General features: G+C 54.0%; 1 protein-coding gene across 1 annotated transcript in view; it reads right to left on the bottom strand.

The window, feature by feature from the left end:
* Positions 1-1036: 1036 nt before the first annotated feature.
* The window catches only part of EP400 (E1A binding protein p400), a 73115-nt gene continuing 59938 nt past the window's right edge, over positions 1037-14213 (bottom strand). Inside the window, exons 41-52 of the mRNA XM_049769270.1 lie at positions 13767-13845; positions 13422-13682; positions 12920-12965; positions 12744-12853; positions 11510-11717; positions 11180-11406; positions 7387-7605; positions 6123-6318; positions 5730-5857; positions 3433-3579; positions 2395-2472; positions 1037-1435 (exon numbers count right to left, since the gene is read on the bottom strand). Of these exons, the coding sequence (XP_049625227.1) occupies positions 1166-1435; positions 2395-2472; positions 3433-3579; positions 5730-5857; positions 6123-6318; positions 7387-7605; positions 11180-11406; positions 11510-11717; positions 12744-12853; positions 12920-12965; positions 13422-13682; positions 13767-13845 (1969 nt within the window). The 3' untranslated portion in view covers positions 1037-1165. The remainder of the gene's footprint in view (positions 1436-2394; positions 2473-3432; positions 3580-5729; positions 5858-6122; positions 6319-7386; positions 7606-11179; positions 11407-11509; positions 11718-12743; positions 12854-12919; positions 12966-13421; positions 13683-13766; positions 13846-14213) is intronic.

The following is a 14213-nucleotide window of genomic DNA, read 5'->3' as shown; positions in this document are numbered from 1 at the left end:
TTTTTTTTTTTCCATCTTCTTTGCCAGTGGGATAGCAACCCTAGCTGGCAGCCCTGCTTCCTGCCCACAGAACTAGATGGGAAGCAAACTACGGGGCAGGAGATGCTACTTCCTGCCAACCACAGGGAGGAGAGAAGGTTCAACATTGCACAAATGCCCATCCATCTCAATGGATGCTAACACATCTAACATGGCTGGGTCTGGTGGGCCAGACTGGCAGTTGGCCAGGGAGGGTGGTGCCAGGGAAGAATTTGCGAGTGAGTCCACTGCAGCCTTAATCGCACATCAGGAGCCGTGAAGCTCTGGCCCCCACAGAACCTAAATTTATTCCTAGGCTAGCTTCAAACGTGCTTTTCAGCATATGCAAAGTCACAGGTGAGTCAGTGGCATTGCCGTATATTGGTACTAGTCTACGCCCGTTTCTGTGAGTGCTGCTTGGCAAAGTGGCGAGTAGCAACTGGCAGCTAGTTAGCTCAGCACTGCCCAGAGGAACTGTGCAGTGCATTGCTGATCCTGAAAGAGCTTGAGATGGGGTCCCAGTAGGGAGGCTCGACTCTGTAGGCTGCATATTTCATGGTGCTTTTCCTGCTACAACCTGAGCCCTGACGGACCTGCCTGTGTTCGGTACAGGGCTGAGCCGCTTCCACTGAACTGCACCCTGGATGGACCCTGCCTACTCTTTGGAATGAAAGAACGATCAGAGCTTGCCCTCAATGTAAGCCAGGAACATCAAGAACTAGAGATCTCATTGGAGAGTTGAGATTGATCACATTCCAGGTGGGGAAGGAAAGCTCGCTGACTGTCCAATCAGACAATCGGAGTGATTTTTTGGTCTTCCTATTAGCCAGATGTGCTGTCCGGTGACGTGGGACTGTGTCCAGCAGTTGCTGTTAGGCTCCAAGCTCCAGCCCCTCCAGGGTCCACCACGGTGGCTCGAGCTGTCCTAGTGACTTCCCAAGACTGCACTGCTGCTCTGCAGAAGCTGGGGAGGTGCAGCCAACCGCCAGCATGGAGGTGGTGTTTGCACATTGGATGCTCCACCGTGAAGGCGCTTGGACAGGACGGACATGATTCCTAGTCTCCAGCGCCATGCCTCTCCCATGCCACGGCGCCTGGGGTTGGCCAGAAGCTGAATGGTGCTGAGTTCCCCGGCTCACTGTGCTGACTAAGGGCATGGAGGCTTGGTGGGAGTCTTGAGCCGGACAGCGGGGACGCGCATCTGTAACTTGGGCTGCTGGCTGGGGCTGTCGGATGTTGGCACCGGTGTAGGGGCAGGGACTCCAGGACTTTGGAGCTGGGCTGCTGCCGTTGTGACAACCTGCTGCTGCATGAGCTTCTGCTGGACCACCTGTGCAGTGGCCGTCACTGCAGGGATCACCTGCACCTGCTGGCCGGCTGCTGTTGCCTGCGTGAGTGTCACAGTCTGTGGGGAAGCCTGAACCCAGACAGAAGAATCATCACTGAAAGAAGTGGTGTAGGGACCGGAGTGATAGTATAGTGGTAGGGCGTTTGCCTTGCATGCGGCTGACTCAGGATGGACCTGGGTTCGATCCCCAGAGTCCCATGTAGTCCCCCAAGCCAGGAGTGATTTCTGAGTGCAGAGCCAGGAGTAACCCCTGAGCATCAACAGGTGAGGCCCAAAAACAAAAAACAAAACAAAAAAAGTGGTGCGGCCTATCAGATGTAAGGGGTACAGGGAAGGCCTGTCGAGACCTGCCATACCAACCTCTGCTCCAGCCCAGCAGCAGACAAACACTAGCTTACAGGTTGGAATGGGGCCCTGGAACAAGGCCAGTTTGATGGAGCAGGGATTGGCAGGCAGCTCTATTGTTTGATAAAATTTGACTCCTTGAAATCTACCTAATGGGGTGGTTTGTTATGAGTAAAACTATGGATCCAGGGCAGAAGCCTTGTGGGGCACAAGTCTAGGTCCAGGCAGTGCCATAGAGACAAAGCACAGTCTAGGCCACCTACTGCCACAGAAGCAGTGGCAGTAGCAAGAAGGGGCATGCCTGAATGCCTCTGCAGGGCAGGCAGGCTGCACCCACCCAACCCCCTCACTAGGGTTAGCCTATCTTCTCACTCCCCAATTCCAGGAATTAAGGGGTGTGGGCACCTCTGCTCACAGGTCTTGGCAGACAAATCAAAGCCTCAGCTGACTGGCCCTGAAACTGACAGGCTTCTGCAGTGCAGTGCTGCACAGATGGGAGCAGCTCACAATGGGTCACACCTGTTCTCTGCATCCACTCTCCTTACTAGATTACAGACAGGCTCCTGTATCCCAAGAGGGGGCTGGAAGAGTCCAGTTATATCTCCAGCACATACTGAGGGCTTGCTTAGCACAGGGCCATGCAGCTGCCTGCAAAGCCAGCCCCTTTCTGCTCTGTGTCCTACCTGTTGGGAGGCAGAGGCCACCTGCTGGATGCTGGTCACTGGGCTCTGCTGCTGGACGACTTGAGGGAGCTTTGCAACCTTTGATGAAACATAAAAGCCAAATTGTAGAAGTCCAACATGCACCACAATACACTATTCCTCTCCTACCTCAAAGCACTAAACAGACCTGATGAAATGCTAGAGCACTCCCATAGTGGGGCATGGTGGCACTCTGCCAGAACCAGAACGAGGCTAGTTCTGTGCACAGCTCATGCCTACACTCATCTCCTGCAGTGGCTTCCCTATCTCATTTAAACAAAGGCCCACTGAGACTCAAGGGACCAACAGGAAAGGCTGGCCCAGTGCAAGGGCACTCCAGTGTCACCCATGTTCTCTCCAGCACAGCCACTTCTGCTCTCTGTCCCCCATGGGTCCAATGAGTACACCATTTCAGAGCAGCTCTCTGGCCATTTTTCATATTGCCTGCAGGGACTCCCAAACCCAATGGGCCGATATGCTGCCCACCCCCCTCCCATGGCACCAGGGCAGCTCTCTGGGAATCTCAGTGCTCAAGCAGCTTCTTGATGGAATGGAAACATTCGACTGTGTCTGTTCAGGTGCTGAGGTGCTGCAGTTGAAAGGTTCCCTGACTCACAACCCAGGTGAGGTGTGAAGCAGATGTGTTTGGAAAGTGCCATGAGTCCAGGCTCTTCTGGCTCTGAGCAGCAGGGGTGACTAGAAGACATGGAAGGGTCTCCTGAATTGACAGTTTGCCTGGCTAACCGCAGTCTGGTGGAGATATGATGGCGGCACCATCTACCAGCAGAAAAGACTTTTCCAGAAGAGTGGACAGGGACTTGACAAAGTGAAAGCCCAGGAGGCTATCCTCTGGGTGGCAGGGGCCTGCTTGCAAGAAGGGGCTAAGACAACAACCCTCTGCTTTGAAAGGACTGACATGCAAGTGGAAATTCTAGGATAGCTGTTTTATGTAACGTTTAAAGTGGCAGAGGAAGAACAGAACAGCTCAAGACCTCTCTCAACCATACCCCACAGGCTTACCTGGATCTGGGTCTGCACCTGTGGAGAACTGGTCAGCTTCTGGGCCTGGGAGATGGGTGTGGTAAGGAACTGGGTCTTCAGGGCGGGCTGGGTGGCGTACGTGACCTTCTGTGGCTGGCCCTGAGCTGCGATCTGCTGTGCTGTGATCTGAGGGAAAGCTGCTCAGTGAGAGCCAGATACTGCCTGGTGCCCTTCTCAGAGCAGCGGCACTTCTCCTGAGCACCTCAACTGCTCCACTCAGCCCTGGCGTTGCCAACCTCCTGACATGTTGGGCCCATGTGTCACCTGCCTCCTCCCAGCCTGGCGGTTGGGGTCCAACCATGCACAGGGCCCCACAACACTTGGTGTATGTATACTAGTATGAGTTAGCAAACATGTAGGTACAATTCCTTGCAGCTGGTTTGGAGAAGTTGAGTGCCACCGCCATTGACAGCTAAGCAACAGCAAACCTGCATGAAGAGCCTTGGACTCTCAGGTTCTTGGGCCTCTCCTTTTTTTTTTTTTTTTTTTTTTGGGCCACACCCGGCATTGCTCAGGTTACTCCTGGCTGTCTGCTCAGAAATAGCTCCTGGCAGGCATGGGGGACCATATGGGACACCGGGATTCGAACCAACCACCTTTGGTCCTGGATAGGCTGCTTGCAAGGCAAATGCCACTGTGCTATCTCTCCGGGCCCTCTTGGGCCTCTCTAAGTGTGCTCAGAACTTACTTCTGGTGGTGTTGGCACAGAACCCAGGTCACATCTGTTGTGTATGTAAATATTTTAGGGGATTATTATGTTACTGACCCTAACCTGATCGGTGACTGTGTCCTACCCTAGGGTGTGATCTGGCATTCTGCCCCCACCCTAGGGTAGTACTTGATTCTGCTTCCACCATTGGGTGGTATCTGATCCCACCATTGGGTGGTACCTGATTCTGGGGGATAAAAACAAGGGTCTGTGGAAGGCGAGAGGCTTTTTGACAGGAATTGATGCTGAGGCTTTGGACTTCAGTCTTGTCTTCCGAATAAAGCTAATATTTTCACAAGCCTGACTGTCTGCGAGCTGTTTACCCGCTGTTTCACCTCAGAACCGTTGGCTAGACAGGGTGGCAGACGCGTTCTCCGAGCTGAAGGGGAAAGACCTCATCCTCCATCCCTCCATCAGTCAACCCCATCAGGGGCTGACTTGCAATAACATCCAAATGCACTGTGTGCCAAGGCCTCACAACCTGTACTCCTCTCAGCCCCCACTGACTCTTTAATCTACCTCCATGTTCTCTGCCCCATCAGATTACTTCAGATCCCATGAACAGGCAGCACCTTCAGAAAAGGGCCAGGGAGGCAAGGCTGATGCTGAGCTTCTATTTCTGTCCTCCAGGCAGCACCTGTAAAGTGCCCACAAACAGCTGGGCCCAATGTCCCGAGGGTCACCCCTGGGTTTCTGAGGCTTTTGAGTCTCTGTACTGCAGGCCTTGAGGACCAGCACTTTCCCCTGCCTGGGAGGACGACTGCCTCCATTAGTGCCATTAGCATAGTATGACGAGGGTCATATCTGTTTCCTCTCCACCCCTAATGAGACTCAAGGGACCAACAGGAAATCCTAAATCTGATTGCCAAGTTCTAAGACTCCAGACAAGGCACTCCTTCCACAAAGCCTCAATTTCCTCCCTAAGCACAGCCCAGGATGCTGTGGGCTCCCCTGGGATGGAGAAACCCCATACCCTCTGTGCCTCATGTTCCCAATACATGCACATGAAGCTTGCTCCTAGCAGGTTTTTCTCCATTCTCCTTTTTTTTGGGGGGGAGGGGGGGTTTGGGTCACACCCGGCAGTGCTCAGGGGTTACTCCTGGCTCTATGTTCAGAAATCGCCCCTGGCAGGCACAGGGGACCATATGGGATGCTGGGATTTGAACCACCATCCTTCTGCATGAAAGGCAAATGCCCTACCTCCATGCTCTCTCTCCGGCCCCCATTCTCTTGCCATGTTGCTCCATTCCTGTTCCCAGACCTCAGTGCTGGGAGCTCCCTGATCTCACATCTTGCTTCATATCCTCCATCTCATTTGGGCGGGGGGGGGGGGGGGGTCCCAACACCCGGCAGCGCTCGGGTTACTCCTGGCTCTATGCTCAGAAATCGCTCCTGGCAGGCTCGGGGGACCATATGGGATGCTGGGATTCGAACCACCATCCTTCTGTATGAAAGGCAAATGCCCTACCTCCATGCTCTCTCTCCGGCCCCTCCCCATCTCATTTCTTACAGATTAGCAACTTGCCCTGCTCTGTGCACCCCAGACCTGGGGCTGCAGGGCCAGTACCTTCTGCTGGACAGCAGCGGGGCTGGCTGTGGCCTGTGGCTGGATGGCCTTCTGCTGCTGCTGCACAGCTTGTTGCTTGAGCTTCAGCAACTGCTGGACATGAACAGGCTGGGCTACGACAGTCTGACCTGCAAAACACAGAACACATCTGAGTCCCGGGCACCAGTCCCTTGCACCCCATCCCACCGGCCAGAGGGGACCAGAATATTCCATACAACAAATGGAAACACTGCAACCACTGAGACTGGTACCCCCTGGACCTCTTCTCCCTGCAACCAGCACACCGACTTAAGAATATCATGGGTCATGCCAGAGCCCACAGAGGGGATGTGGAAGGCCCATGGAATTTGTCCCTGAATCTAGCACGGCTGTTGGGACCATGCAGACAAGCACCTGTGGCTTTCTGTGGCTGCCCGATGGCCACACTGATGCCAGCAACGTTCATGGGCAGCGTCGTGACACCTGGAGAGGACACCACTGCCGCAGGGACAGACACCACAGGTGGCTTCGCCAAGGCCACCTGAGCGGGCTGGGGTGCCGAGGCTTGCATCTGCCCTTGTGCCTGCAGCTGGGAGGTGGGAACCCGGGTCTGAGGACAGAAAGAAAGGCTTATCAGAGCGGACAGGCACCCTGTCTCTGCATCTTTCTCTGCAGCAGCCAGACAGCAAGACAAGTAATGTGAATGGTTTAGTACAGAATGCCTGGGAGGGACAGCGGAGCAGGACCCCTTGGTGCTGCACTGCTGGCATCCCAGGACATCCTCACCCCATGGCATCCAGCAGCCTTTTGCATTGTGCTCATGCCCACCTCCTCCTGCTTAGTACCACACAACAAAGAAATGGAAAGAGGTCTCTGTCACAAGCATACAAGATTTCAGTGATAGGAGCCCACAATCTTTATACCCCTGCTGTACGCGGACACCAGATCTGCCTTCAACTGTGAGGAATCTGGCATGTGCTGTGAAAAGTGGCCTGGGATCAGTTGGAGCTCTCTGGGAAATCATCTCCAAAAGCTACTAACTAGCTGCATGGGCCGTGCATGTGGCCCCCATGCAAACACTGTTCTGGGGGGGGCGTTGTCTCTGGCATTCACCCCCAGAACAGGCCTAGAGACTCCCCCCACCCCAAGCCCCATGCTCCTCAGTGGCACTTCTGCTGCACCCACGACTGTATCTAGCTATATGCGGCTTCTGTCCTCTCCTGCAGACTATGAGGGCACAGGGCTCGAGATTTTGGTCTCCTAGACCCCCACACAGTGCCCAAGAGGCAGTGAGTGCAGGTCTGGAGGTACCACGCCTGAGGCAGAGCCTGGCCTAGGGGTGTGTGCCAGCACTTGGGAATAGCAGCTCCACTCAGCGCCCACCCAACCCCCACCCCCAGGTCCATGGAACTGGACCTTCCCGGGCTTCTTCCTGGGCATCTCCCACAGCCCCACACCTGCCCTGCTCAGCCTGTCTCCTGACAGAGGCCTCCCTCACCCCTGATGCTCAGCCCACCTCCGCTCTTCAAGCCATGCCTGGAAAGGGCCCTGGGTGGTACCTCCTTCTCGCCCAGGAGCTCACTAGTTGGGGGAGGAGCAGGTCCTCACTCAGGGTGCTGGCAGTCCCCCAAAGGGACAGACTCTGCTTGGAGAAACAAGTGCATCAGTGGGAACTTACTAGCCGGGCCACCTGGAGGTTGGCCACGGTGGTGCCTGTGAGCAGGGCTCCAGGCCTCGGGGCTGTGACCGTGGTCAGCTGGGGGGTCTGCGGCTGCGGGGGCTGCGGGGGCTGCACCTGCACTTGAGCCGTCGGCGGTGGGGGTCCTGGCGGGGCCTGCGGTGGGGGGGCCTGCTGGGGCAGTTGCAGTTTCTGCTTCTGCATTTTGATCAGATGTTCCTAAAACCCAAATAAAGTAGCTTCTCGTCAATAGATTACACAGTATGTGACATGAAATAGCTTGGCTTTTCATTGACTCTCCTGCTAAATTCTGAATTCCAAAGTCAGTAGTTGCTGGTTGGTAGTTGACCAAATCTTCCTCAGGGCCTTTCCAATGTTAGGAAACAGCAGGTAGGGCGCTTGCTTGCACGCGCTCAACCTAAGTTCTGTCTCCGGCATCCCATATGGCGCCCTGAGCATGCCAGGAAAGCTCCTGAGCAAAGCTAGGAGTAGCCTGTGAGTACTGCTTAAAAGAAAAAGAAAACAAAACAGCTCTTTGATTAAAAATGAGCAGCACGCTCATGATGAGAAACTCATCAGTACAGTCAGAAACTCTTCTAGTTCCTTTTTTAAATTAAACATAAATCACTCCTAGGGGTTTGTGGGGGTTGGGTGGGGTGGTGGTAGTTGGGGCTCCTCCCGGTCAAGTGCTTTTGAGCATGTAATACCGGGGATCTCACTTAGTGCCTCAGCCACATGAGGTACATGCTTTCCCACCTGAGCCATTTCCTTGGTCCCCCGATTTCTAGGTACCAGTTGCTAGCCAACAAATTATTATAAACCTAGAGTACCATATGGCAAACACTGCTTTGTTTTGGAACCACACCCAGCAATGCTCAGGGGTTACTCCTAGCTCTGTACTCAGGAATTATTCCTGATGGGCTTGGAGGAATCATATGAAATGTCAGGAATCGAACCTGGGTCAGTCACCATGCAAGGCAAATGCCCTCTCTGTTGTGTTATGGCTCTAGCCTTCATACAGCTTTATTTTATTTTATTTTTTTTTGGGCCACAGCTGGCAGTGCTCAGGGGTTACTCCTGGCTGTCTGCTCAGAAATAGCTCCTGGCAGGCACGGGGGACCATATAGGACACCGGGATTCGAACCAACCACCTTTGGTCTTGGATTGGCTGCTTGCAAGGCAAATGCCGCTGTGCTATCTCTCCGGGCCCAATACAGCATTTTTTTTTTGTTTGTTTTTGGGTCACACCCGGTGACTTTCAGGGGTTACTCCTGGCTCTGCGCTCAGAAATTGGTTCTGGGTTGGGGGACCATAGGGGATGCCAGGGGATTGAACCGCAGTCCGTCCTAGGTTAGCGCGTGCAAGGTAGATGCCCTACTGCTTGCACTACCATTCTGGCCCCAGCAAATATTTATTTATTTTATTTTATTTTATTTTTTTGGGCCACACCCATTTGATGCTCAGGGGCTACTCATGGCTAAGTGCTCAGAAATTGCCCCGGGCTTGGGGGGACCATATGGGATGCAGGGGGATTGAACTGCGGTCCTTCCTTGGCTAGCGTTTGCAAGGCAGACACCTTACTTCTAGCGCCACCTCACCGCCCCCCCCCACCACTTTTTTTCCCGGTAAATATTTAAAAAAAAATTTAAAGCATATTCTTTCTTTTTTTCTTTTGGTTTTTGGGTCACACCCGGCAGCACTCAGGGATTACTCCTGGCTCTACACTCAGAAATTGCTCCTGGCAGGCTTGGGGACCATATGGGATGCTGGGATTTGAACCACCATCCTACATGCAAGGCAAATGCCTTGCTTCCATGCTATTTCTCTGGCCCCTAAAGCATTTCTCTCTTGGGCAATTGAGATTTTAAGAGGCCAGAGAGATAGCACAATGGTAGGGCATTTGCCTTGCATGCAGCCGACCAAGGTGGTGGCTTGAATCACAGCATCCCATATGGTCCCCTGTGCCTGTCAGGGGCGATTTCTGAGCACAGAGCCAGGAGTAACCCCTGAGCACTGCCGGTGTGACCCCCAAAACAAAATAAACAAAAAAAGTTGAGATTTTGGGTGTGGCCCAAAAACCAAAAAAAAAAAAAATTGAGATTTTAAGATGCATACCAGTGCTCAATGTCTACTGCAACTGTTTAAACTAAGTCTGATTACTTTTTTTTTTTTTTTGGTTTTTGGGCCACACCCGGTAACACTCAGGGGTTACTCCTGGCTATGCGCTCAGAAGTTGCTCCTGGCTTGGGGGACCATGTGGGACGCCGGGGGATCAAACCACGGTCCATCCAAGGCTAGCGCAGGCAAGGCAGGCACCTTACCTCTAGCGCCACCGCCCGGCCCCTAAGTCTGATTACTTAGTCAGTCCTACCTATCTTCCCTGGCCTGTTTCTGTGGCTGTGGTGCTCGGTGACATTGTAAGTGGCAGTACTGAAGATCATACTGACAGAGTCAGGGACCACACTGGGCATGGACATAGTGCTGAAGAGCCGACTTGAGCCTTATACCAGCAAGTGCAGTGCCTCTACCACTTCGGCCAGACTCCTGGCCCAAATGTCATATTGGAAAGGCCAAAGCATCAAACGACAAAAGTTTTTAAAATATTCTAAGCAATGGGACTGGGATTGTGTCTCCAGGTAGAGCACTAAGGTGCCCATGTGAGGCCCTGGGTTCAGTTCCAGCACTGCATGTAATCATCATGCTGTAAAGTACTAGTCTTTAGAATTCAGACTGAATTGTTCCTGACCATCAGATTTCTCGCGGCAAAGAGAATATAATTTACAAGAGATCTGGAAAGAGGAACAAACAGAAAATCAGGTGTGGGTGGGGAGGGAATTTGAGCAGTGAGAATTACTCACAGTGAGACTGTCAGTGGCGCAGGGAGAGCCGAGTAGGGGAGAAGGGTGAGGAGAAAGAGGCAGGCACAGCTCAGTTCGGTCAACAACTCACCTCTGCTGGGCCTAAAGCCTTTTTCCTAGTTCAACCCCTCCTGAGCCAAGAGAACTTTGGCACTGAGAGGAATGTCCTAGGTATGGGCTGCTCAGTGTCTACCCACTGAGTGCTTGGAAATGGCCTGCAAGGCTGAAGGAAGGCTGAATGGAAAGTTATGTCAACACCCACCCACAGGCGGTTAATGGTTGCAATTAGGGGACATGGCTGATTTACTGTGCCCCAAAGGGAATTGCTGGGCCCCACAGCTGTGTGAGTGAGCACACCCCCAGCCTGACAGCCCTCTCTTCCTTCCAGGATCCAGAAGGGGCCAAAGTGAACTGAGTGCGTAGTGCCCTTCTGTAAGCTTTCTACGGCAACTTTTATGCTTTTCCATTCATGGTAGGAATGTGAATGCCGTTTACACAAAAGCAAAGGGCAGGGTTGGAGCAGTGGTGGAATGCACCTTCACATGTTTGGCTGGGGCCAAGTTCCTTTCCAACCCCCACCCCCCAAAAGAGCGGATCTGGCAAATGAATAGACGTCCAAATGTCACAAGAGGGGTAGTGCACGGACCTGAAAACTCAAGCATGAGACTGATAAGACCAAGGCTGCCAATCCACAATGTCTGAGAAGACTGGCCAGTGGCTTCTCTGATAGGGACTAGGTTGTTCTTTCTGGTCCTAAACTGTGTTGTGCAGCACAAACAAGTGGGAAGACAGATCTGGAAACAAAATCAGGTTTCCAGAGCATCATGCCCATATGGAGAGAGGGGCAGTGGTGCAGGGCACTCTTCAGAGGCCAGCATGCATCCTCTCTCCTCTGCCCTGAATATGAGCAGCTGAGTCTCCAGGAAGGTGCTTACCGGGGTCAGCTTGCCGACAGCTTTGATCTGTGCGGGAGACTGGGCCTGGCCCTGGATCTGAGGAACCTGCACCTGTGATGTTTGCTGCTGCTGTTGCTGCTGCTGCTGTTGCTGTTGCTGCTGCTGCTGCTGCTGTTGTTGCTGCTGCTGTTGCTGTTGCTGCTGCTGCCGGAGGAGCTGGAAGTGCGCGGGGGTGATGGTCTTTCCAGGAAGCTGCACTCCTGTGGCTGGGAGGAGCTGTCTCTTAGTCCTTCACTCTCTGACCCCAAAAGCAAGCTAGAGAACAGTCTGGCTTCCAAAGGGGGTGAGGGACATTGCGGCTACCATTACCTTGGGATACCTGAGTGACCAAAGACCTTGTTGGGGTCTGTACGGGAGTCAGGCTGGTGGTGACCACGGCTGAGGCAGTCACCGAGGTGACTGCTCGAACACCCTGAGTTGGTGCCAGTGAAACCAAGTCGGGTGTGGGCGTGGCCGAGGAACCAACAGCTCGTGGCTGGGTGTGGACCACTTGGGCAGGCGCAGAGCCTCCGGAGGTCTGGAGGAGGAGAGAGCAGGTGGCGTAAGGGATGCCAGTGGAGAAAGAAAGCACATTTCATGCCGAGGACATCAGAGTAACTCAAGGGGTGAATCAGACAGCCACAGAGCCTTTCTAATCTGAGAAAAACGTCTAGCCTGGCCTCTCCAGGCACCTTCTGGTCCCAAGAAAACAACCTTTTCTCTCTTGGTCAAAATCACACCCAGCAGTGCCTGGAGGTCCTACTAGTGGTACTTGGAAACTGAGTCTCCTGATGCAAATCTCAGTATGCTGACCTTGCTCTAGTCTACTGGCTATTGCATGTAGTCTCTAGTCTTGCTCTAGTCTACTGGCTATTGATGACACGCATACAACCTTTGACCCAATCTCCCCTACTCAGCACCTAGGTCAGTCCGATGGGCTCTCACTGCTACCTCCTTGTGTCCAGAGCAACTGCATGTACCCTCAGGCCCGCTCCAGTCACACCAATACTGTGGCTCCCACAACCACTGTGTGCTTCCCTAGGCCTGGTGTCTGAGCACCACACTTTCTACTCTTTTCTTTTCTTTTTTTTGGTTTTTGGGTCACACCCGGCAGCGCTCAGAGGTCACTCCTGGCTCTACGCTCAGAAATCACTCCTGACAGGCTCAGGAGACCATATGGGATGCCTGGATTTGAACCACTGACCTTCTGCATGCAAGGCAAACACTTTACCTCCATGCTATCTCTCTGGCCCCCACACTTCCTACTCTTTATTATAGTTATGATATACGTAAGTCCTAACCCAGCATATTGGGGGTTTCTACGGTATGACATCCATCCCTCTGCCTGGGCTTGGCCAGACACTCCATAAACTGACTTCCCTCAGGCTATGCTTCAGGAGCACCTGTGTACAGCAGGGAGCTGGCTCAGTGCGGGCAGTGCAGCCACCACCTCCACCGCTTCCCTCTACACTGATTCTGAAAGAGGCTCTGCAGGAAGCTGCTGACTACTATTGGGGCTCAGGGTTCTTGTGCCAGGAGAGTGCCCCGGGGGCTGAACACTCACAGTCAGGGTCCCAGGTGCCACAGGCGAGGCGAGTCGCTTGTTGATGGACTGGAAAGTGGCTGCGGGGACACCCGCAATGGTGTTCACGATCACATTCCCACTCACGGTGCCTGTGGGGGGAGAGGGTGAGGCCGGGCAGGGCCGAGGGTTCCCCCCAATTGGCCCGCACCTCTTACCAGCAGGCATGCTTGTCCCAGTGACTGATGTCTTCAGGGCTCCCGCCTGCTGGAGAGAGAAAGGCTTTAGGTCTCAAGCTGAGTTCTCCCCTGCATGTGCCCTGTGGCGACCCTGTTCCTGAACACAGGTCACTCCAGCTCCCACTTCTCTGCCTCTACCACAGCACCACCCCCTCGCGCTCTTGCCGTCAGCTCTTGGTCACGGGCTCTTATCTCTTGGCCATAGCAGCCTCAAACTCACACACACCCAGCTCAGGTACCGCACACAATGCCCCCTTCACAGGGCAGTGCCAGTGCACTCCCCGTGAGGGTCCATTGCCTGGCAACACTAGCTAACCCACAGTCCCTGCACACTTCACTACAGCAGTGACACAGACATGTTACATGGGTAAACAGTGTGCGCTGCTCGTAAGGTGTCTGTTCCCTCCTGGTGGCTATGCAGGTAGAAAGGGCACCCCCACTTTCAGAGGAAATGTTACCCCATCCTCCCCACGGTACTTACCAATACGGCGGCGCTACCCACTGTGCTGACGGCTGGTGGCCCCTTGGCTGGGGTCTGTGGGGGTGGCCCCGGGGGCTGGGCCTGGGCCTGCTGCTGCTGCTGGATGGTGGGTGGCCCTGCGGGCTGCTGATTGCCCGTGGCCTGGGGTTGGGGTAAAGGCTGAGTTGGCTGTTGGGGAGGTGGAGGCTGAGGCTGGGGTGGCGGGGGTGGAGGGGGTTGTGCCACAGGGGGTTGCTGTGCTTTCTGCTGATCAGCCAGTGCCTGTGGATCAGGACAGACAAGGACTGTTGGCAGGCGTCATGCCCACAAGCGAGGGCCCCGCCAACTCAGGCCTCGCCAGCACACCTTTTTCTCTTTGGCGATGCGTTCAGCACGGAGAGAGGCCACCTGAATGGGAGGCAGCGGCTTGTCATAGTTGATGCCACTGAAAGGCAAGGGAAGGAGCAGCTGAAAATAGGTTCCCCCACTGTGCAAGAGCCCTTGTGGGGCCTGAGAGCAGTGCAGATGCTCCCGGAACTCATTCTCCTGCTGTGTCCTTGCCCCATGTTGGAGAAAGTCTCCTTTAGTCCTACTGGAGTCAGACACAATTAAGGCTGAAATTGCCCATGCTCCATTTCCCCACAAGAACAGGGTGAAGCCTCTCTCCCTTGGGCCACATCCCTGGGGACTCTCTTCATGGACCCTGAAGGTCTTGTGAGGATGTAGATCCCCACTTCTCTGAGGACCAATCAAAGGCCTAGTTAGAGCTAGTCTCTCAGAGAAGACAGTGGCTGTTTCTGATTCCACATGAGG

Source organism: Suncus etruscus, chromosome 2 (assembly GCF_024139225.1).
Source record: "Suncus etruscus isolate mSunEtr1 chromosome 2, mSunEtr1.pri.cur, whole genome shotgun sequence".
Taxonomy (NCBI): Eukaryota; Metazoa; Chordata; class Mammalia; order Eulipotyphla; family Soricidae; genus Suncus; species Suncus etruscus.
Note: the sequence above shows the minus strand (reverse complement) of the source record. Positions and strands in the feature narration are given on the sequence as shown.